This window comes from Parasteatoda tepidariorum, chromosome 7 (assembly GCF_982258835.1).
Source record: "Parasteatoda tepidariorum strain Cologne lab strain chromosome 7, Ptep-v5.0, whole genome shotgun sequence".
In the NCBI taxonomy this organism is placed as follows: Eukaryota; Metazoa; Arthropoda; class Arachnida; order Araneae; family Theridiidae; genus Parasteatoda; species Parasteatoda tepidariorum.
In genome coordinates, this window is record NC_141761.1 from 108,877,432 (window position 1) to 108,902,884 (window position 25,453).

A 25,453-nucleotide genomic window follows, 5' to 3' on the forward strand; every position below is an offset into this window, starting at 1 on the left:
ATTGAGTATACTAAATATTTTTTCAAATAATATAATATACCGCAATTTTATATACTGTAAAAAATATACTGTGTTGAGTACAGAATATTTTTTCAAATAATATAACAAGTATACATATTTATCAAAATTGTTTATTGCAGTACATTGGGAAAAAAAATATCAAACCGCCTTAGGACTTTTTATGTAATAAAAGATATTACAATATTTTTAGCAATACCAGTCAGAGGTAGAAATTTCCTATGGTCCTATAGCCCAGTAACAAGTTCATAAGGTTTTTCCCTGGTCCGTTCATTTGTTTTCATCAAAATAATTTTCTTAAAATTTGATATTACGGTCTGTGTTTTTGTCACAAAAAAGCATATTTCATCATAATTGTAATTTTTCATTAAATAAAAAATTACAATTAAGAGTGTGCTAAGTCCACAATTATGATGAAATATGCTATTTTGTGGCACAAACACCGACCATAATACCCATTTAGTTCGATTAATTGGGGAGAGAATTTAAGTACTTTTTTCAGTGGGTTTTTGTGTTTTTGAAATCGAATATGCCCATGCGTTTAAAAGATTAAGACCACTTATATCTTATCTAGAAGAAGGATATTAGACTTTGAATCTCTGAAATTGAGACACACTTATACTAAACTCTGCTTGAAAATTTCATCTAAATAATTATAAGAATAAAGTTGAAATTCATTATTACGTACTTATTGGGTCACTCATTATTATTACGAACTTATTACTTACAATATGGGAATATATTTTTTAAGAGCAGTTTTAATAAATAAATAAATAAATAATCCCGAGTGTCATTTGATTTTGTTATTTCTGGTTTGAATTGGGACACTTGCGTATTCATCAAAAAGAATCTTGGTTAAAAGATATCAAAATAAACTTGTTTAAGTGCTATAAAGGTACTTTAATTAAAGTAAAAAAATTAATAAATATTATAATTATTAATAATAATTATTTTAAAAGTTTTTACCAGTTACATAGTTTTATATTAAAAAAATCCCAGTCAAAAATAATCTAAATTTCCTTAACAAAAAATACTTTGATTAAAAGTACATTAGTTGCAGCTTCCAAATGCATTACAATTAGTTAGCATATCAGTACAAACAGCGAAACGTTAAATATGCCTTTATCAAAAGTGAAATAATACATATTAGCTATTCATAAAGAAATAAAAACAAACTTACGCTAGAAACAGAGCACATATCATCATATTCTCCTCCCTGAAAAGAATAAAATTAATAAAAAAATACACATAAAAACATAAATATATAATAGTAACTGTAGAATTAAAACACTTTTTTAACAAACATGGCACGTTTAATTCTAAAGAAATCTTACCTCTAAAAAATTTATGCTTTTATACGAATGACATTAAATTGAATTAGTTAATAAATCTAAATTTATAAAGAAACAATCTGGTGACTGCTTAATTGGATAATACTGAAGTAGTTATTAGAGTAGACGTTAATTTAACTTTTCATCCATTGAATGGCAACGGGTGGGGAAAAAGAATCCCATTTGGAACAGGAAGTATGAAATAAATAAGGTTTGTCAAATTGGCAAGCATAAATTTTAAGTTAAAACAAACGGTTTTATTTTTACAATTTACTATCGTGTCATCGAACACGATAATAAATAAAGAATGAAATTTATTGAAACTGTCTTCGTATGATATTTTTATTGTGTGAATTATCAGGTGTAGCTATCGGATTTTTTTTCCCCACTTACGTTGGGAACTTAGAACTTACATAAAAGTGTGACTTTAAATAATTGTTTTGTTTTTTTCGTGATTACTGATTATCAGAGCTAACATATTGATGACAAAAAAGTTCTATAAAAAATGCCAAAAAAAAAAAAAGCAATTGAAAAGCACAAAACTGATCACAAAATAAAAAATAATGCCATTAAAAAAATTTTAAAACATTTTTATAGAAACTTTATTAATGCGTGTTCAAGCAATTTCCATATTTAAATTTAAAAAATAATTAATTATTAAAATAAATATAATAAAATAAAATGTAAATAAATATTTCAAAACTATAAATAGGATTTTATCAATTTTTAGTCACAATCTTCGAGAACATCAGAATTTTATTATATTATCAAATTTTTTCAATATTTTTCAAATTAAAAGTTCGTTGAATAGCTGACCCAATTTTTTGAGTTCACGACTACTAATTTTCAACTCCGCATCGTTGTAATTTTGAGCCCAATCCAGAAGACAAGGAACTCCTGGATCAAGTAATGGGAGAAATTTGCCTTCGTGGAGGACTTTTTTATGGAACTATCCCCCATTTGCGTTACACAGAGAGGAAAACCTCCCAGGGTTAGCCTGACGGCAAGGAGACTCTAACCCATGATCCGTATACCACTGAGAATATTTTTTACGTCAGCACTGTGGTCGGCGCGAGCCGGGTGCGGAATTCGTATCGATCAGCCATCAAAGGGATTAGAACAACCCGGTTCACCTCATCGGAAGGCGAACGCTCTATCACCTGAGCCTCCACAGTTATCCCTAAAAGAAAATTTAATTTTATATTTCCTAACCGTCGTTGAACACCGGACCAATCGTTTGGGTTTACGACTACTAATGTTCAACTCCTGAGCCGTGTAATTTCGAACTCCTGGATCAAGTATTGGGAAAATTTCCCTTCATGGAGGACTTTTGGATGGAACTAATCCATACATAGAGGTGAAACCACGAAAACCTCACACTGTCAGCCTGACGGAAAGGAAATCCTAACCTATGATCCGCCAAGCACTGAGAACATTTCACGTCGGCATTGGGGTCGGTACTAAAGATACGTCCGAAACGGGAAAATTAATGGAGAAATGATACTAATTAATTTAGGAAAAGCGTAGTAAATCGCCAAACTATTATTGATGCCCACGAAGCTTAATTAATTTTGGTAATAGGTAGACCTAGAAGAAAAAAACAGACTATGCACTAAATAGAAAAACTAATAGAGATATGGTACGAATTCGTTTAGGGAAAAAGTAAAAAATCGCAATACTATTATTGAAGCCAACGCTTATACTTTTGGTAACACACACTTATGGTAGTCGCTTCAATTTAATTTAATACCAAACATATCAATGCAGACATAATTAGTATATTTGGTACCTACTAAAACTGCATAACTGTAAAGTTTTAATAAATATATTGCTGAAAAACATATTTTAAGGGACTCGATAGAATAGGTAGATCAGAGAAAATCGCTTGATTGAGGTAAATTTTGACCATGATGAGTTGGCCTCGAGCAATAACATCATTTCAGAAGATACAGAATACAGTTGATCGTTATTCAGATGGGATAAACTACTAAAAACGTGTTTTGTTTGATCTAATAACGTAAAGTCACCAGCAGGGATAAAAAATAATAAATAGAAAAAGGAATTATTTTATCTTTATTAATTGTGTTATGCGTCTTTCAGTTTTGTGCATGATTTCGTAGTGTTGTTTAGTAGTGTTTTATTGTTAGTTTAATTTTTTTTTCCATCCTCTACTGAGAACGGGTATTAAGCTAGTAAATTAATAAAAAGAATAAAATTTTAATCAATTTTAATTAATTTTTTTAAAAAAAACTCACCTTGTCATCACGATCTCTTCTCCTATTACTTATTGAAAGTTTGGATACATCATTTTCAGAAGCCATTTTGTTCAGGAAATGAGCTTTTTCCTTCACGCTGCCGGGACTGCAGATCTCTCTTATTTCGTCCTTAGTTGGACCAGACTACAAAAAATAAATAAATAAAAAGCAGTTTTAAAGTGAAATTCTACATTTTATGGAGTCTTAGAAAATATGGAATTGAAGGACAAAAAACGTTTTGTCGGAGGCTTCAATTATTTTTTTCAGAGAAAGCCAAAATTTCAAAATAAAATTCCAGAAATGTTAATAGGACAGATGAAGCGTTGGTGAAGTTACAGATCAAATGGAATCTTTGGCACAATGGAAATGAAAGAATATTCGACAAAAGATTAAGGAACCTACTTTATCGATGTACTTAATTTATTTCAAACAGAAACTAAAATTTCAAAATAAAATTACAGAAATGGAAATCGGGCAGAGTATGTTAAGGTGATATTATATATCTGACGGAATCTTAGTGATAGGGAATATGAAAAGAAATAGTCGACAAAGAAGATTTAGAAACATATTTTGTCGACGGCCTTAATGATTTTTTCAAACTAAAACCAAAATTCGACACGAAATTCCAAAGTTGTAAATAGGGTAGTCGAATTTCTTTTATCCATATTTTTTTTTCTATATTTCGATATTTTTTTTTTCCTCAAAAAAATCATATAGATATCAGGCAGGCTAGGATTACCGCCCAAAATAAATAAGAATTTTTTTAATCGTTCTGGGCTGTGATTTTACAATCCAGCGGCGTTTAACGATCCGCTCTCCTGTTTGGCCTTTTCTTAAATTTTAAAAAAAAACTTTTTTTAACTTTTTTTTTATTATATATATATAAATGCATTATATAAAGAACTAAAATAAGGGGAATTACTTTGACATCGATTTCTTGACAAATTCAAGATTATATAAATCCAATCTCTTGAACTATAGGTACTCTAACTAATATAATAGGCAACTAAACTCTAATCCAATCTCTTGAGCTATAGTTACACACAACCACACTCTAATCCATTATATATCCAATCTCTTGAACAATAGGTATATACACAAAACTAAACTCTAATCCAATCTCTTGAACAATAGGTATATACACAAAACTAAACTCTAATCCAATCTCTTGAACTATAGTTACACACAACCACACTCCAATCCAATATATATATCCAATCTCTTGAACAATAGGTACATAAACAAAACTAAAGTCTAATCCAATCTCTTAAACTATAGTTACACACAACTAAACTCTAATCCAATAGGTATATATCCAATCTTTTGAACTATAGATACACACTAAATTCTAATCCAATATATATTCAATCTCTTGAACTATAGATACTCACAACCAAACTCTAATCCAATATATAGCCAATCTCTTGAACTATAGGTACACACAACTGAAATTTAAATCCAATGTATACTCAAACTCCTGAACTCGCAAAATAGACACACACAAAACTAAACACTAATCCATTCTCTTAAAAGAATCGATACAGATAAACACACATTACTAAGTCTAACCCAGTATAAATATGCTATCTTCCAAACTTTAGATACACAGTACTTAACTCTTTCGCGTACTTCTTCTTAGAATAGGAGAAATTAAAAAGCCTTCAAAAATGATGAATTATAGATTATTTGAAATCGAACACTATACAAAAATTATACGTGACTTTTGTTTTCTTCCTTTGCCATGTTCTCTCCCCCGCCCCCCCTCCCGTGACACGAAAACTTTATGCAGAATCACGACTAACCAAATCGAGTGAAAGCTGAACACACAAATCGAATCACAATATCTGTATAAGCCAGTGTGTCACATATTTAATCATAGAAGGAAGAAAATGAGGGATTATTAACCAACGCTGAAAAGTACTTAAAAAATCTGTGTTTTTTTAATCTTAATTATAACAATTAATGTAAAAAAAAAATTTAAGTCAATTCCTACTTAGGTCAACAAAGAAACATTTAATTTTAGTTACTTTTTTTTAAATAATTAAAAAATTTTCTCCCATATAAATATAAATTTAATTAATTAAATTTATTGAATGAATTAATGTTTGAAAAAACTGTATTAATATCAAGTGTCATCCACTACAAGTTTAAAAAAAATATGTATTTGAACACTTGAGTGGATGAATAAAAAGTATTTTATTAAACGATTGAAAATTTGAACAAGATATATAGGGAGAGTGTGAAATAATAGTAGGAATTGAATAAAGTCTAAAATGTATTTGAAGTTGAGTGGATGAATAAAAAGTATTTTATTAAACGATTGAAAATTTGAACAAGATATATAGGGAGAGTGTGAACTAATAGTAGCAATTGAATAAAGTCTAAAATGTATTTGAACACTTGAGTGGATGAATAAAAAGTATTTTATTAAACGATTGAAAATTTGAACAAGATATATAGGGAGAGTGTGAACTAATAGTAGCAATTGAATAAAGTCTAAAATGTATTTGAACACTTGAGTGGATGAATAAAAAGTATTTTATTAAACGATTGAAAATTTGAACAAGATATATAGGGAGAGTGTGAACTAATAGTAGCAATTGAATAAAGTCTAAAATGTATTTGAACACTTGAGTGGATGAATAAAAAGTATTTTATTAAACGATTGAAAATTTGAACAAGATATATAGGGAGAGTGTGAAATAATAGTAGGAATTGAATAAAGTCTAAAATGTATTTGAAGTTGAGTGGATGAATAAAAAGTATTTTATTAAACGATTGAAAATTTGAACAAGATATATAGGGAGAGTGTGAAATAATAGTAGGAATTGAATAAAGTCTAAAATGTATTTGAAGTTGAGTGGATGAATAAAAAGTATTTTATTAAACGATTGAAAATTTGAACAAGATATATAGGGAGAGTGTGAACTAATAGTAGCAATTGAATAAAGTCTAAAATGTATTTGAACACTTGAGTGGATGAATAAAAAGTATTTTATTAAACGATTGAAAATTTGAACAAGATATATAGGGAGAGTGTGAACTAATAGTAGCAATTGAATAAAGTCTAAAATGTATTTGAACACTTGAGTGGATGAATAAAAAGTATTTTATTAAACGATTGAAAATTTGAACAAGATATATAGGGAGAGTGTGAAATAATAGTAGGAATTGAATAAAGTCTAAAATGTATTTGAAGTTGAGTGGATGAATAAAAAGTATTTTATTAAACGATTGAAAATTTGAACAAGATATATAGGGAGAGTGTGAACTAATAGTAGGAATTGAATAAAGTCTAAAATGTATTTGAAGTTGAGTGGATGAATAAAAAGTATTTTATTAAACGATTGAAAATTTGAACAAGATATATAGGGAGAGTGTGAACTAATAGTAGCAATTGAATAAAGTCTAAAATGTATTTGAACACTTGAGTGGATGAATAAAAAGTATTTTATTAAACGATTGAAAATTTGAACAAGATATATAGGGAGAGTGTGAACTAATAGTAGCAATTGAATAAAGTCTAAAATGTATTTGAACACTTGAGTGGATGAATAAAAAGTATTTTATTAAACGATTGAAAATTTGAACAAGATATATAGGGAGAGTGTGAACTAATAGTAGCAATTGAATAAAGTCTAAAATGTATTTGAACACTTGAGTGGATGAATAAAAAGTATTTTATTAAACGATTGAAAATTTGAACAAGATATATAGGGAGAGTGTGAACTAATAGTAGCAATTGAATAAAGTCTAAAATGTATTTGAACACTTGAGTGGATGAATAAAAAGTATTTTATTAAACGATTGAAAATTTGAACAAGATATATAGGGAGAGTGTGAACTAATAGTAGGAATTGAATAAATAAAAAAGGGAGAATATTAAATATATTTTTTAGAGACTTCCATCATAAAAAACTTCACTGTCATAGATTTAAAATTAGATAAGGAAATAAAAACAAACCTAAGCAAAATAAAGCATAATTAATACATTAATTTCTTGTTATTTTATTTAATTTTCAAAAGCAAACTGAAAAGGAAATCAGGACTCTTCCCTTTAGTTTTTATAAATTAAAATTGCAATTAATTATTAGACATTTGAAAATTTAAGTTCTTAAAATTAATAGTTACGCCCCGTAACATTTCCAATAAATAATAAATTCGGCACAATCCACGGCTCGCCAGCTCTCGACATGTGGCCCGCGACGACTCCTGAGCGTAATCATACAAAATTGCAAAAACTGAGAATAAGGCATTAATTTTGAAAATATTCACCAAGGTGTTAAAATGTCGCCAGATTGGAGATTTAAAAAAAAAAATGAATAGCTTTTAAAATATTTAAGTTATTTGTTAGTTCTAAAGCTCAAATTATTCTTCACGGCAAGATTATATATATAGTTTAAAATCATTGCATTGTTTCAAGTGTAAGGCACTTACACTGAGGCTTTCTTTAAATTTTTCTTGGAGTCAGAGCTTCGAAAAACAGCGTTTTTCTCGTTTACAAATTAATTATCAATAGAACTAATAGTGCTGCACTAATTTTTTAAAAAAACAAACAGAATAATCATGCAATTATTTAATTTCTTCCATAAAAATTAAAAATGAGCTGAGTTTTTCTACATAAATTAGAATGTTAATTAGCGGAAAGTTAATTAAATACAAAGCCGTATCGCCCATCGAATGAGTTGAAATATAATTCTTTCTCGTCTACTTCTTTTACTTAACTTCTTATTTATTACTTATGCGTTTTATTGTAACCGTGATATATTTTTGTTTTGTGCACCTGGCAACTTCGATGCATAATTAGTTTGTTTACGTTCCTTATGGCTTCGTGCCTGTCTTTGTGTTAAGTCTCTGTGATAGTGAAACAATTAAAATCTTTGAGAAAGAATCTTCGTGTAAGAACTTAGAATGTGTCACTTAAGTGAACACTTGACGGACTTGACTTACTCGAACTAAAATGGAAAGAACACTTACTAACGTAAACAAATGCCACGTTTCAATAACCAATGAGGATCGAGATACCCACACTACGTCACTTGCAAGTATCTTATTCTCCATTTTATTTTATTTTATATTCGTCGCTGAACAGCCGACCCAATTTTGGGTTTACGACTATTAATGTTCAACTCTGTAGCCTTGTAATTTTTTAACCAATCTAGAAGACAATGAAACTCCTGGATCAGTACCCCCAGAGGTATTTATTTGTTATGGGAACATGGAGGACTTTGCGACTCGACAGATTTAACGTGTATCAGTCACCGTTTACTACACGGGGAGTCGTCGGCCGGCCTGGGATCGAACTCACGAACTCTTGGACATGGGCCCAGTGCCCTACCAACCAGGCTACCCCCCCCCCCATTTCTCCATTCTAATTTATAAAAATAAAAATTAAATATTCTTCTTAACCGATTCTGCTCAAATTTTGTCATTTAAAATTACATTAGGGCTCGCCCCTGTTCGCCTACGCTCCCAACTCCTATTTGCTATGCAATATTATATGGTATACTTTACAAACTATGCTCGTTATCCTTTTGAAATGTGTTTTGGGGCAAAATCTTACAAATATAAATGAATTATTAAGATTTTCAAAACGAATTCCTCTTTAAAATAATAATAATAATAATTTTTAATCAATAACACTTAAATGAAATAAAAATTTTAAATTGAAATAAATAATATGCAAAAAAAGAAGAAAAAAACATGCAGAAACAAAACAATTATATTTAAAAAAAATATTACTATTAAAAATACAATTATATAATTTACAACTATAAAACTACTATTATTATTGAGTATGATTGTTATCATTATTGAACATAAGTATAATTAAAACATAATATAGAACACTCTCTTTGGTATCTAAGCTATTCGCTTTTAACCTTCTAATTCTACCCAACTTATAGCTCAGTTTGTTTGACCTTCCTGTTGTTCACACGAGAAAAAAACTTTCATGCAGAAATTTTCTAACAAGTGAGTATACCCTTTCATGATTATGACACATCACACACTTGATATTGCAATTCTTCGCTGCAAACGCGAAAAAATGAGGACTTTCATTGTTACCGTGAAAAAGAAATATCTGTATAGATCGAATAAAATGATGTAAAAGCTGGCATGCCTTACAATGCAAAATTTTTCTGATCAATATTAAATTAAACGGTAAAAAGTAATTCTCAAATAATTATTATTGTATACATAGAATTACCTCTGAATAAAGTAGCTTAAATTATTGAGGATATAAAGTTCAAGAGTGATCATTACTGATTTTAAAAAAAAAAGTCCCAATTCTCGCAAAACCCTGTGAGCCTCTCCTGGAACCCTAGGGTTCCGCGGAATAAAACCGTCGATATCATAAATTTCAGCTTGTGAATATCATCCATGTTTTGATAGTTAATATTCCAAGTTCGTCGAGAAAAGAAGGAATGTTAATGCAAAGTTTGGTTCTGTAATTTGTTTCGTAACCATAGCTGATAATATGGATAGGAAAAAAATGCAGTAGATTTTACGAAATCTATATATATATTTCTCTTACACGGCACCAAAAAAAAAGCCTCATTACAACTCGCCGAATGGCAACGTTAGAAAATCGACCAATAATTGCTGCTACAAATGTCACATGAGGTGGCTCAACATATAGCGCTTTTAAAAACGGAAACAATAACCAGAGTGAGCATTATCAGGTTGTTCAATTCAGATTCATGCCCTAAAAACATGATAATATTTAATTTAAACTGGCTCAACATATAACGCTTTTAAAAACGGAAACAATAACAAGAGTGAGCATTATCAGGTTGTTCAATTCAGATTCATGCCCTAAAAACATGATAATATTTCATTTAAACTGGCTCAACATATAACACTTTTAAAAACGGAAACAATAACAAGAGTGAGCATTATCAGGTTGTTCAATTCAGATTCATGCCCTAAAAACATGATAATATTTAATTTAAACTGGCTCAACATATAACGCTTTTAAAAACGGAAACAATAACCAGAGTGAGCATTATCAGGTTGTTCAATTCAGATTCATGCCCTAAAAACATGATAATATTTAATTTAAACTGGCTCAACATATAACGCTTTTAAAAACGGAAACAATAACCAGAGTGAGCATTATCAGGTTGTTCAATTCAGATTCATGCCCTAAAAACATGATAATATTTAATTTAAACTGGCTCAACATATAACGCTTTTAAAAACGGAAACAATAACAAGAGTGAGCATTATCAGGTTGTTCAATTCAGATTCATGCCCTAAAAACATGATAATATTTCATTTAAACTGGCTCAACATATAACGCTTTCAAAAACGGAAACAATAACAAGAGTGAGCATTATCAGGTTGTTCAATTCAGATTCATGCCCTAAAAACATGATAATATTTAATTTAAACTGGCTCAACATATAACGCTTTTAAAAACGGAAACAATAACAAGAGTGAGCATTATCAGGTTGTTCAATTCAGATTCATGCCCTAAAAACAAGATAATATTCAATTTAAACTCAATAAGGAATTAATTAGGCTTTGAGAAAATCAGTTTAGTATTGACTAAACAAGTTTTTAGTCATGGACAACTTTATGTTGGCCTGTCAAGAGTTAAGTCATTTGACAGCCTTTCAGTAATTGCTCCAAGATGCCAAATCTATGATTGTGTTTTCAAAGAAATTCTAAATGCTAAGTGTTAATTTCTTAGAGCTTTGCAGAAAAAACTGTTTTTTGGAAAAAATTTAATTGAAACTTCTATTGGCAGTAGGCAAGGGGAACTGCCAAAATCAAAACTCCCCGATTAGAAATGCAGCATGGCGACCTCCACGTGGTATTTCTCGGGTAATGCTAACAGCCATGCATTTTAATTTATTGTATGTAAGACATCCTTATCCTTATTTAATTCTAAAATGTTAAGTACTTTATCACAAATGTTAATTAATATAGAAATTGATTGCAATAATGCTGATCACCAAAAAAATATTTCATTTGGCGATAAAACAAATTTTTGTGTTCTTGACTTTTTGAGGGTTTTTATCTCACAAGGAAAAGTTAGGGTTTAAAGTTTATATTTTTAAATAATAAAAAAAAAAAAATTCTAAAACTTTCAGAATTTCTAGCACTAACTAATTTATTATACACATTTAGTTGAATTTAGGTGAGTAACTGCAATGTTTGATAATTTATTTTGCTAATATGTTTCTCATTTAGCTAATGTTTTGATTTTTTCACCATGTACAATCTAAATAGCTAATATACTGTTTTAAAAGCCAATAAGAACATTGATAGAATTCTTCTACATAAGTACAATACTATGTCTTTGATGATAATATACTATGTCTTTGTGCTAGAACATTGTGTTCATTGGCGAGCGAGCCATGGTTCACGGTGTGAACCACATAGGATTGCGTAGCAATTCTCGGGGGTTGGCGAGCGTTAGCGAGCAGGGGGCGGAGCCTCCTAGTAATATAAATTTCATGATAATTGTTGCAGAATGTACTAAATATTTTACACATAGGGAATTTTAAAGATTTTTATAGTCATCAAAATAAAAAAAACTGCAATATTTTCCAGTTTTGATTGACATTAAACATACTTGAAATGTTATGTTTACTCATAATTTCGAATATTAAAAGGCATTTACTTCATCAAAGATGGTTAAAAGATTTTTTAATTAATTTAAAAAGCCTTGAATAAAAATAAACTGAACATTTTAGAACTAAAAAAGTTTTAAACTGAGCTTTATATATGAGGTTCGCTGTATTAGTAATACTTACTTAAATATTCAAGCAATAATGTGTACAAAAATTCTATTTCAATAGGGATTCTTTTTAGAAAACTAACTCAATTTTAGAGAATTTTCTAAAACGTACAAAAACCAGGAGAATTTTAATTTAACCAGTAGACCAGGAGAAACTACCAAAACACAGTAGTCTACTGGAAAATCCAGTTGAGTCTGGTAATTTCGCATTACTAGCCCAAATTAATCGGTATACTAGTTAATATTCGATACAAGAACATTTACGCCTTTTGCTTTAATTATTCTTAATTAAAATATAAAAATAAAAACAGGATTCGCATTGAGGAAGTATTTTTCAAGGGAAGATCACTAGATACGAGATTTAAAAAAAAAAACACATTCGTAAATTTTAATAATACTTACAAAAAGTAACAACAACTACTAAGTGAGGAAAATAGTCGCTAAATCAAAGAGTCACAAGAAGAAATGACTTCAATAAGATGAACTATGCTTTCTTCAAATCAAGTAGGTTTTAAAAGCGATATAATAAAGGGTGCGAAGGAAACAAGTGGTTAAAAGTTTTGCATCCGGCGGAAATAGGAATGGACAAAAAGGAAAACAAACTGAATGCGATTTCAAGTGACCAGACTCTCGCTTCACAAAATTTTTAATTACAGTGAACTCTCGATATTTCGAAAACCTTGTTATGTCGAAAAAATATTTTCCCCCGTCGCATTATATATCCTCCTAATCTAAATTTTAATTCCTATGTTAAAGAGTTTCTTTTCAAAACTTTTTCAGGGTGCGTAGCCAGATATTTCAACAAAAAATAAGCACTTTTTAAGTACTTCTTAAGCACTCAAAAAATATTTTTAAATCACTTTCCAAAAAAAAAAAACTAATTAGAATAGCCTGTGCAGTAATAAAAAATAAAAAAAATTCTACCTTTTAAAGCTTTTACTTTATAAACATATAAAATTCAGAAACATTTTCAAAAACTTTACATAATCATGATAAAATGACTAGTTTCTGATAAATATTGCAGAGTAAATTGTGAAAAATCATGCATTTTTCGTAAGTTAGAACGACAATCGACAACGGCAAAGAAAAAAATCTCTTTTTAAAAGATAGAAAATTAAGCACTTTTTACAAATCCCGAATAAAAAAAAGCGCCTTTATGGGCTTTTAAAAAACGTAAATCAAAAATAAGCACCTTTAAGCACTTTTTAAAATCGCTAAGCACGCTGCTTTTGTTATGTCGATTTTTTTTTCGAAATAAAAAATGCATTTTTTCGGAAAAATCGCAATGCAAATTTAATGAAGACCTATTTTTTTCTGTTTAATGCATAGTCATGCAAGGTCAGTCTGCGTAGGGACTGAGGGTGCGCGGTATCGGTCCTCGTTACACTGTTCTACCGTAAAGTGCTCGACTTCGCGTGCAGGTCGTCGGGCTACCGAAGCGGGGGTGCCATCCCCTCTGCAGAGGATCAAAATTGTGATCATCCTCAGGGATGTTTCCCAGACCGTTGCCAATAGCCCATTGTGCAGCTCTAGTGCGACGTAAATAAACAGCAAACAGCATAATTATTTACTTCATACTTTTAAAAATAAAATTATCCTTGTTGTATTTAGACTTATAGTCAACTATCAATACAAACATATTTATTAATGTTATTTTCATGTATCATGACTCTATTAATAGAGTAATATTTTAAAATATATAATTTATACTTTTTAGAACATATTTAGTTCTGAACTTGTTATCTCAAAAACTCGCTATCTGGAAAAATTTTTAGCGTCCCTTCAACTTTGAGATATCGAGAGTATACTGTGTAATGAATTCCACACTTTGCTTTTGTCATTGACATAAAGAGTTAAAATAAAATTTACATATTAATATATAATTAAGCACAATCAATAAAAGAAATTATACTGAGTTTAAATTTTATAAATGAGATCATTTAAAAAATTAAAATTAGTAATCTGACGCATATGACAAGAGGGTGCTAAACCGATAAAGAAATCCTTCATGCCGAATCCTCCTTCACAAGTAATTGAAAATGTAGAGAAAAGTAAGTTCCAGTAAAGTTATTATTAAACCACGAAGTTTCAAATAATGTTTTTTTCTTCTTCATAATATTTGATCATTCGAACTACAATAAGTATAAATTTTTGGCTAAACTTCAAAATAACAATGGAGGTAAGAGAGATTATAGCGTTCGCCTAAGAGGCCTTCTTCCTCCGAAACCAAGGTACTTTAGTTTAAGGATACTCAGAGAGAACTGTTTACAGAATCCAACTAAAAATAAAATAGTTTTAATTGTATATAAAAATAGACTAGGATATAATAAATTTCGTCAAAATCCAAAAATAGAAATGTATTGGTCACAATATCAGATCAGAATGCTCACTCTGAGAGAAATTTCTCAGCCATACCAACGGGCACTCAAAAAAGAGGTCCTCTCAGAATCAGATGGGTAGATAGCCTAGAATAAAATTCTAAGGAAGGCCAAGGCCCACATAGCACTGTAGTGTCCTTGCGGAAGGAAGGGAGACATTAACTACAGGTTGTCAAACATTTAAGCATCAAATAAATTAACTTTAGGTTGCAAAAATATTTAAACACAAAATAAACTAACTCAAGGTTGTCAAATATTTAAGCACAAAATGAATTAAATTAAATAATAATTAAGAAATAATTTCTTTAAAAAAAATAAGAAAAGATAATATGAATTTATCTTTAAACAGTTTTTTTTTTAAATTGACCTTACTTTAAGATACAGAAATATATGTCTAACATTTAAATAATATTTTGCTCTAAAGATTGAGTTTTAAAAGCAGGAATTGGTAGGATTTTCATCATATTTTTTACAAGAAAAAAAAATTCAATACAATTAGTAATTTTTATAAATGTGAGTACTAAAAGAATAAGATTTCCAAAATTGCCTTTCAAAAGTACTGTAATTTATTACACACCAAGTAGAAATCTAATAAATTTATTAAATAAATTTACTGAAATTTATTAAATAGCAAAATATTTACAACAAATTTTAATACAATAAAAAAAATTTCATTATCTCATTAAAATGCTGCATAAATTTTAAAATTGAGGATTTCTATTTCTTTCAAAAATAAATATTTGATTTAAACTAATGATTTTAAAAAAATCAGTTGATTTGAATCATGCTGATTTTAATCACGGATGCCTGATTCGGAACGAACTCAACAGTCATGGGGGTTAGAGACTGAGGCATAAACTAAAAATATATTTTAATGCAAGTTAATTTTGTTTCAGTAGCTTAGCCATTTAATCAGTTAATAATTTGAAAAAATTTGTAATTACTACAAAAGTAACGATCAGTCATTGTTGAGATTTGAACCTTGGTTTACCTCATTGGAAGGCGAATACTCTATCCCCTGAGCCAACCTGGCTCGACTTAAACAATTAACACTCAACATACTGGAATTTGCACCATCTGTTGAGGAATAAGAGAAGTATTTTTGCCATCAGTGAATATTTTATCAGCAAATTTTTTTTTTTAAATTTCTTCAACAAATACGGAGAATTTTGAGAATATACAGGTAAACAGGAGATAGTCATAAAATACAGGAGTCTTCGTTAAAGAACAGGACACTTGGCAGATATGGAAAGGGTATTGTTTTTTGCTTATTTTTGCTGACAAAGGGGGGAGGAGAGTCAAAAATATCCTAGCTTGAATGACCCTTAACTAAACAGGATGCCCGGTGGCTTAGTGGTAGCGCTTCGCGCTCCCGTGTCACAGGTCCTGTGTTTGATCCTCGGGTCAGGCAAGGTTGATTCCCTTTAGTGGGTCAGTTAAATGAGTACCAAGCATGCTTGGGAACTAAACACTGGGGGTTCTGCGTTGGGTTGACCACCTAACCCTAACATCTGCTCTTGCACCTCAGAGCCCAAAGGTAAAAAAAACTGAGATGGGCACAGTAGGCCTTGGCCCTCTAAGGGCTGTCGCACCACTGAATTTAGTTTAGTTTAGTTCTTAACTAAACAGGCAGATAGCAAACCCTACCATGAAAGATTATAAATAAAAGACATAAATAACAAATGCTACTTACTGCATTCTCTTTTTCACTGTTAATTATTTTCAAACTAGCTTCAAATTTATTACTCCTGTTCTCCTTCCCCTTCATGGAATGCTTACGCCTCGGAGGAGGTTGAGGTACCAACCCGGGAGGTAAGTCTGAACTCCAAAGAATCGGCGATGTTGGGGTCGTGACAGGATCCATGGATGTTGTCGTACCAAGAACAGAGGGACTAGAGCTGCTGTGTGAAATAACATAGGGAGTTGAGTTTTTTGTTGATGAGCAATCCGGGTCATCGCTCAATCTGCATTTTTTTCTCTCATTAAGACTTCCTTCGCTCCCCTCAAAGGAAGAAGAATTTTGAACCTTTTCTTCATGACCCCTTTTCTTTAAGACAACATACTTCACACCCTGGAAAAAATTTATTCAATTATTTTACTGTCAGCTTTCTATTTAGATTTATAAGAAAAACATTCACACAAAAAATATTACATAAATGTAGAGGAAGAAAATCAAATGCTTATAAGTTATAAGCTAATTGGTAAAAAAATAAAGAGACTAAAAAAAATCACATATATATACTAATATTAAAAAAGATTCAGAAACATAAGCATTCACCTATAATGTGTCTCATATGAAACATGCAACATAGATTTATAAAAAAAAAAAACATTCAGAAAAAAACATCACATAAATATACAGTGAGAAAATTGAATGCTCATAAGTTATAAGCCAATAGATAAAAAATAAAGAGACTAAAAAAATCACATTAATTTTAAAAATAATTCAGAGACAAAAGCATTCATCTTTAGTGCATCCCATATAAAACATATAACATAGATTTATAAAAAAAACATTCAGAAAAAAATATCACAAATATGCAGTAAGAAAATTAAATGTTCAAAAGTTTTAAGCCAATATCAAAATAGTTTATGATGCTAATGTCGGGATGAAGGCAATTCAATATTTAAATCAAGCCAGTTTAGGTATCCAGTTTAAACCAAGTTAGTATGCTGTAATGTATAAAAAAATGGCTTATCTTTTATTGACACAGAAGCAACAATATTTTTTTAATGATGACTTAATTGTGCATAATTCCTCATACATGGCAAAAATACATTGTAACTAACATTTATTGATAAGCGATTTGTGGGAGCAAGAAAGAGTGGCCAACCAATCTGCTCTATAAATACCCGAATTGACAAAATGTTAACACAGGTGGGCATGGGAAATAAAAAAATTTTAAAAAAATATTTTTAAAAATCACATATTTAAATTTTTACTAAACATGACTGTCTAACTGGATATCTTTTTAAAATCGATGCCTTTCTAGATCCTCACTGTAACCCTTTGCAAAGGATCACATCCTTATAGATGGCTACCATATTTTCTATTGAGGAACACTTTGTGGAACTACCATGGTCCAACAATTCAGAGAGATGCGAATGAGACAATGATTTTTCCACCTTGTTCATTGTTTTTATTTCTTTGTTACATTTTGTCAAGTTCTCTGCCAGTGGAAAAAGCCAGACTTTTAACTTTAACTTACATAATTTTAAACCAAAGGCAAAAAAATCATCTCAAAAACATCTCTCTATGATTTTTTTCTAAAAAAATTTATGGAATTTTTATTCATCAACCGAATTAGCAAGTACAATGCTAAAATAGATGTTCTTAAGCCCTTCAGAAAAATTTTTTTTGAATGGTCAAGTATTTTCTTATGTTTTGCTTATTTATTCAACATAATAATATTTGATAAGCCTATGAAAAATCCCTTATAACAACCAAGATAGGATTGCAATAAGAATATTTTGAAAAGGCTTTTTTTAAATAAAAAACCTGTTGAAACTCGCAATCATACCATATTATTAAACAATCCTACTAATACTATTATTATTACAATTTTACCATTAAGGCTCCTTCACTATTGAAATAGTAAAGAGGCTGTTCAAAAATTATGTTAACTCCTAATGGACGAAAAGAGGTTTGCAATTTGCTTATTTTTTGCTCACAAAGGTGTAAGAGGGTTATAAGCAATGTTTACATAAGACATTAAAATGAACTTAACCTTAAAATTAGATAATCACAATTGCAGTCAAAATTAAAGGTTGCGATTTGCTGATTTTTGCTGACGAGAATGGAGTTCAAAACTGCCATAATTATGATTGTGGAATATTTGAATAGTCACAAAGCAACTATTCATAAAACATCTGCTTATTAAACATAGGAATCTGTTTAAAAAAGTACCTAAAAACGAGCTCAGATAATTTAAGACCTTATTGCTTTTTAGAAAAACAAGCCAATTTTTCTTTAAAAAGTTCAATAGATATTAGAAAGATTCAATAGAAATTCCATAGAGATTACTCAGAAAGGAAATATTTGTACCTCATAGCCAGACATGAGAAGAAGAAAATATATTAACTTAGAAAAAACCATGAAAAAAATACATTATTTACTAAAAAAGAAACTATTAATAAATGAATAAAACAACTCCAACAAAGCAATAAAAATCGAGCACAGTGACGCTAAGACAGTAACTAAAAAAAAATTACAATACATTTTTGAAATTTTTCTTTAAAAAGTTCAATAGAGATTAGAGAGATTCAATAAAGAGTGCTCAGAAAGGAAATATTTGTGCAAGTAGCCTGACAACCAGATATGAGACGAAAAAATTAGAAAATATATTGAATTAGAAACAAACATAAAAAAATATTACATTATTTACTAAAAATAAACTCTAATAATTAATCAATAAAACAATTCCCAAGAAAACAATAAAAATCATACACAATGATACCAAGACAGTAACTGAAAAAAAAAACTTATAATAAATTTAAATCCAGACCATCATATTAATAACAAGAAATACACCTAATTTATCAGAGTCGCTAACCCACTAATTATTAAAATACAGCCTATGAGTTTATTTTGATTTCCTACACAGTACTTTTATTTTATTCCAATTATATGCAAAAGGAAGACACTATAGAGAAATTTCATATAATATTCTTCCAATGCACAATGCTCAGTTGCATAGTTAGATAAAATAGATGAACGCAGTGCACAGATATATTGGCAAAGATTCTCCAATTTTGCGGATACACTGGCAGAGATTCTCTAATTTTATGGTTACTTTTTTTAAAAATATTTTTTGTAATATAAAAAAAAAGTATCCAAAAAATAAAAAATGGTGGCAGGGAAAAAAATGAGATAAGCAGACAACATAATTATAATTCATGCAAGGTAGAAGAAGTTGTATACGTGCTGCCACTGAGGAGAAAAGATACAACTGCTCATTTAGCCCAAAAATTAGTGATCCCATCGTTAGCGGATGAGCAAACAACTGGACAAGGCTATCACTTTGCAACGAAAATAAAGAATTATGGTGACAGTAGGAAATCTTTTAATGTAATTTTATTTATTAAATAAAAATGAAACTGATTAATTAAAAAATTTATTAATTATAATTTATTAACTGAAATTTATTTAAAAAAAAAGTTACCCACGTCTGACAATAAAAGTTAAAAATGAATTTTGTGGAGAAGAATTACAAGAGCAAAACTATTAATATTACTCAATTCTTAATACGATAATAAAACACTAATGTGCCAACACTTAACAATACAACATACAATAGCCGGTTATTTGACCGGTTATGGAATGTTTAGTGTTAATATCAATACAGTTCTTTAATTTCATTTTTGTTTATAACTAAATATCTCGATCAATATAATAATCTTCCTCGAATGTTCTTAATGTGCATGCACATATATATATTTTTGGTCAGGAAAAAATATGTTAAATGTTTTTTTTTTCATTCATTCTGTATTAAAAAAATATCATTAAAAATATTATGAGGGCTTTTTATCATTCATTCCGTACTAAAAAAATATTATGAGCTTGCAGATATTTTTGGATTGTGTGCCAAGGTACTAAATTTTTCTTAATCTTATAACACAGCACAACAGTTATTATACTTACATCCTCTGTCTTAATTGAAGCAACAGCATTGACATAATCTTTGAAGACAGCACGAGCGTTTGCTACAAAACAAATATTTCTCATTAGACAATTTAAAAACACAATAAATAAAATATACATAGATTTTAAACGAAAGACATTCTTATTCATTATTATATTCAGTATGTCTATATTATTCCAAATTCCTAAATTTATTCACTAAAAGAATTAAATATATATAGTATGGGGAGATCAACAACAGCTTCAAATAGAATGTTCTTTTACGTTATTACTGCTTGAAAATGATATTGAAATTTATTTATTCTATATTGCACCATTAATACAAGCTTCATTTAATAACTTAACAATAAATAATAGTCTTACATGGTTGATGAAAATGATGTTAAAATTTTTGATTTCAGCAAATTGGAAACGCTTACTGAAAATATCTGTAATAAGAAATTGACGTTCAATACTAGATAAATCAGAAAAAAGCGAAATGAAAGAAAATATATGTATAATAAACATTTAATCAACAAAAGACAAAAGAAAATTCATAAATCTTGTAATTATTTTAAGTTTCACTAAGATAAAATTTTTACGATAAACTTATCTAACTAAAACACAGTTTTAAATGTAAGAAGTATCAAATCCCATTATTCTTAAAGCTGAAAGTGCTCAAAACTGCAATGAACAACACAAAACAATCAAATTCCTTGCAAAATGTCCTGTTTGAAGTAAAGAAGCCAAGTTATTTACATCGATGTTACATTATGTCCAAGTCGTAATGAAAGATTTATATAATTTTAGCAATAAATTTTGTTTCATTACATTTGATAATACACGGTGATACCAATAATTATTGTTTACATTTGACAACACCCTGCAGTATTAATTCTTCCACAACAAAAAGATTATTTCCGAAATACTAGGAATAATTCAAAATAAATTCCCCCTAAGTTTCTAGTTAACAGTAAAACTTGTTTCTTGAAATCTTTTTCAAAATTGGATATAAATTGCATTGAACTTGAGTTAAAATTATTTCAAATACTTGTATTTTGTCTTCGTGTTATGTTATAATATTTTCTTTACTTTGCGTTTACTGGTATTATGACAGTTTTAACATGAAGATTTTCATACCGATGCGTGTGCCAAAATAATTTCCAAGTCTTGGCAAAATGCAAACAAAGAAGCATCAAAAAAGAAGACCAAGTTAAAGACTATAACTTACAGCCATCTTCAACAAATAATTACATTTAAATAGAAATTTACAGATTTAAAAATCTATTTTGGCACCTTGGCTATTGCAGTTGGTATGAATAGATACTGACATAGAAATATCACCTTTATAACATATGATAGTTTTTAATCAGCATTAAATTAATTAAATAGTGAATTTCTGGAGTTAAAATTGAGACCTTTCAGAATGGTTTAAACAAAACATACAATCTTTATAAACACAGATCCAAACCTTCGTTAAAACTAAGAAAGCTTAATCATAGTGAAGTTTATAAACGATGCATAAAAAATATTGAAATAAAATATTCAACCATATCATTGATTTAGGTGCTATGGTAGGAACATGAACAGCAAATTCAAGCATTCATTAGCTTTATCATAGGAAATTTTATGAAAGATGAAAAGGGGAGATTTCCGTATCGTAATCTGTGGCAGAATAACCGCCAAGTCTTGGCAACTCACTGGTAGTATGTGAGAAACTAAAAAGAACATCACAGAAAGGGGCCAACTAGAAAAATATGACTCGTAGCCACCCCTGGGCATACATCTGCATGTTTTTTTTTTTAAAAAAAATGAGCAAGTTCAAAATCTATTTGGCACCTTGGCAATTGTAGTTGGCGCGACAGATCATGATACAGAAATATCCACAATTAAATTTATTATGATAAATTTCTTAAATTTGAAAAGCATTGAAATACTATCTTCGAAATCAAAACATTGTTTATCATTGGATTTAGAAATATAACCAATGAATCCAAAAATTCTTTAAAATTGAAATGCCTTAACATAGTAAATTTCATGAATTAAGTAAAATCAAATAAAAACCTAAATCATAATAAAAACATTGTTTAATTCGAATTTTCAATGATGATATGAAAATAAACGTCACATTCTAGTCTGATTTTGGAAGATTTATTCAAATTGTATGAAACATTTTGAAAAGATTATTAAAATTGAACTTTCAATCACAATTGCTAACGAATTTGACTAGCATTTTATAAAAATAAACATAGAAAGACGCTGAATCAATCAGTATATTTCATCTTAGTAAATTAATCAATCATAGCAAATGTATACGCAAACACAGTGACCTACATATTATACAAAATAAATCACAGCAATTTAATATGAATTTTATGCTTCCAATGCGGAAAAGTAATCATCTTACCACGAGTAACTGGTTTTACAACAAAAAGTTCGTAGACGACCTTTCAGAGATGACATGAAATTTGGATGTTTAATTTCAGTGAAAATGATAGAATAAAATAATAACACTTACGCAAACTATTGGGTCCATTTAAAAACTTCTTGAAATGTCTTACTAACTCATGGTTAGTCACTTTGCCTCCATTTTCTATTATATATTTAGCAACACATTCACTTGTGAACGTTAACTCGTCGGCCATTATTATTTACAAATTTTCAGCGCGCTTCTATTGAAACAAGTTCCGGTTCCTGTCTGTGAAGGAGGAAAGTTGTGATGAAATCAGTGACGTCATTAGTGACGATCAGCAACACGTTGATTCCATTTTACTTGTAGAAGATTTAATGATGCAAAGATAATTTAGAATTTCTTTTCAATGTTTACTATGATATTAATGTAACTTCAGAAAATGCTTCAATGTGATTTTTTTATGTTGGAACAAAGGGTTTTTTTAAATAAAATATTTTAGAATTTAGTTTGGAAATATTAAAACACATCTTGCCTTCCTCTGAATATTTTACAAACAAGACGTTAATTCTACTTCATTTGTAGAAGATTTAATGATGTAAAGACAGGGCCGGATTAATCTATAGGCACACTAGGCATGTGCCTAGGGCCTACGAAATTCAGGGGCCTACGAAAAAATTGTGAGAAAAATTTTGTTGACAAAAGTAATTTAGCTTTTAAAACAACAAGTGTATTTTGCACAAAATTATGAAGATACAAATAAAAATACAATATTTTTCGGTAATAAATTATTTTGCAGAATCTTATGATCTAATATATTACTTTTTTGCGATTTTTGGATTCAACTAAATCTTGTATTATGCTGTCGAATTCCAAACTACGCAAAATGTCGTATTCAAATTAAAATCCATATTAATAAAAATGTAAAAAAAAAATATGCAAGGAAATTTTAGCATATATTTTGAAAAGTGGGGAGGAGTGGGGGAAGGAGGGGAGGGCCCAAAAACGGCTGTGCCTAGGGCCTACGAAAGGTATAATCCGGCTCTGTGTAAAGATAATTCAGATAATTTTAATATTTACTATGATATTAATATAACCCCAGAAAATGCTTCAATGTGATTTTTTTTATGTTACAACAAAGAACTTTTTTTAATAAAATATTTTAGTATTTAGCTTGGAAATATTAAAACACATCTTGTCTTCCTCTGAATATTTTACAAGCAAGCCGTTAATTCTATTTTACTTGTAGAAGATTTAATTACGTCAAGATTATTTAGCATTTCACTGAATTTTTACTACGATGTTAATATAACTTTGGAAAATGCGTCAATGCGATTTTTTTATTATGTTACAGCAAAGGGCTTTTTTTAATAAAATATTTTAGTATTTAGTTTGGAAATATTGAAACACATTTTGTCTTCCTCTGAATATTTTTTTTTTTTAAAAAATGCAGTTTAAAAGTTTAAAAACTTATTTTATCTGCAATATCATAAAAAAGTTTTAAGATATATTCGTAGATCATACAGTAAAATATTTGAATTCAAACTTTCATTATGCATCTTCACAAAAAAACAAAAATGTCTAGTATGTACTGCAATGCATAAAGAAATAACGACACCACAAAAAGAAAGCAATTAAAATTGAACTGGGAACAGTGTCTAGTTATCAGTCCACAGCGGGTCTTCTTTAATGTGGAAATTGCATGTAGCGATTCCTTCTAAGGCAATAATGTTATCTGGTTACATTTCTATGATTCGTCATATTGTTCTAAAATGTTCCTATATGACCAGAAGGGGCAGGGCACTGGGCCCATGTCCAAGAGGGCGTGGGTTCGATCCTGGCCGGCCAAAGACAGTGCAGCAAATGGTGCCCCTTAAATCTGTCGAGTCACAAAGTCCTCCATGTTCCCATAATATATCATACCACTGGGGGTACTGATCCAGGAGTTTTCTTCTCTTCTGGATTGGTTCAAAACTACAAGGCTACAGAGTTGAACATTAGTTGTCGTAAACCCAAAACTGGGTCGGCTGTTCAACAGCGGTTATAAAATTAAAATATGTGACCAGGAGAGCCGTGATGACTCAGGGGTTAGAGCGTACGCCTCCCAATGAGGTGAACCAGGTTCGAATCCCAGCGATAACTGGTCGATACGAATTCCGCATCCGGCTTTCACCAACCACAGTGCTGACGTGAAATATCCTCAGTGGTAGACGGATCATGGGTTAGAGTCTCCTTGCCGTTAATCTAACCATGGGAGGTTCTGGTGGTCTGGTGGCTCTCCATGTAACGCAAATGCGGGTTAGTTCCATCAAAAAGTCCTCCACGAAGGCAAATTTCTCCCGATACTTGATCCAGGAGTTCCCTTGTGTTCTGGATTGGGTTCAAAATTACAAGACTACGGAGTTAAACCTTAGCAGTCGTAAACCGAAAAATTGAGTCAACTGTTCAACGACGGATAAAAAAATAATTTTTTTTACAACACCACAGCCATTTAAAACCGGTTCCATGGGTCTCATATTGATCTAAAACATTATATATCAAGGAATGTTTATAAAACATTTTTTTTAAAATTTCAATTCCGTCCAATATATGCAAGATGTAGAACTTAAGGAGAGGAAACATACCTCAATTTATAAGATTCGTCTTCTAAATGGCTGTAAATGCTATGTAGTCTTTTCTGAAGCTATAGCGC

General features: G+C 29.8%; 1 protein-coding gene across 1 annotated transcript in view; it reads right to left on the bottom strand.

The window, feature by feature from the left end:
* The window catches only part of LOC107439313 (uncharacterized), a 117,545-nt gene extending 94,478 nt beyond the window's left edge, over positions 1–23,067 (bottom strand). The window contains exons 1-5 of the mRNA XM_087168475.1: positions 22,870–23,067; positions 20,373–20,434; positions 16,425–16,802; positions 3,605–3,748; positions 1,199–1,234 (exon numbers count right to left, since the gene is read on the bottom strand). Coding sequence (XP_087024601.1) covers positions 1,199–1,234; positions 3,605–3,748; positions 16,425–16,802; positions 20,373–20,434; positions 22,870–22,996 — 747 coding nt within the window. The 5' untranslated portion in view covers positions 22,997–23,067. The remainder of the gene's footprint in view (positions 1–1,198; positions 1,235–3,604; positions 3,749–16,424; positions 16,803–20,372; positions 20,435–22,869) is intronic.
* Between the last annotated feature and the right edge of the window lie 2,386 nt (positions 23,068–25,453).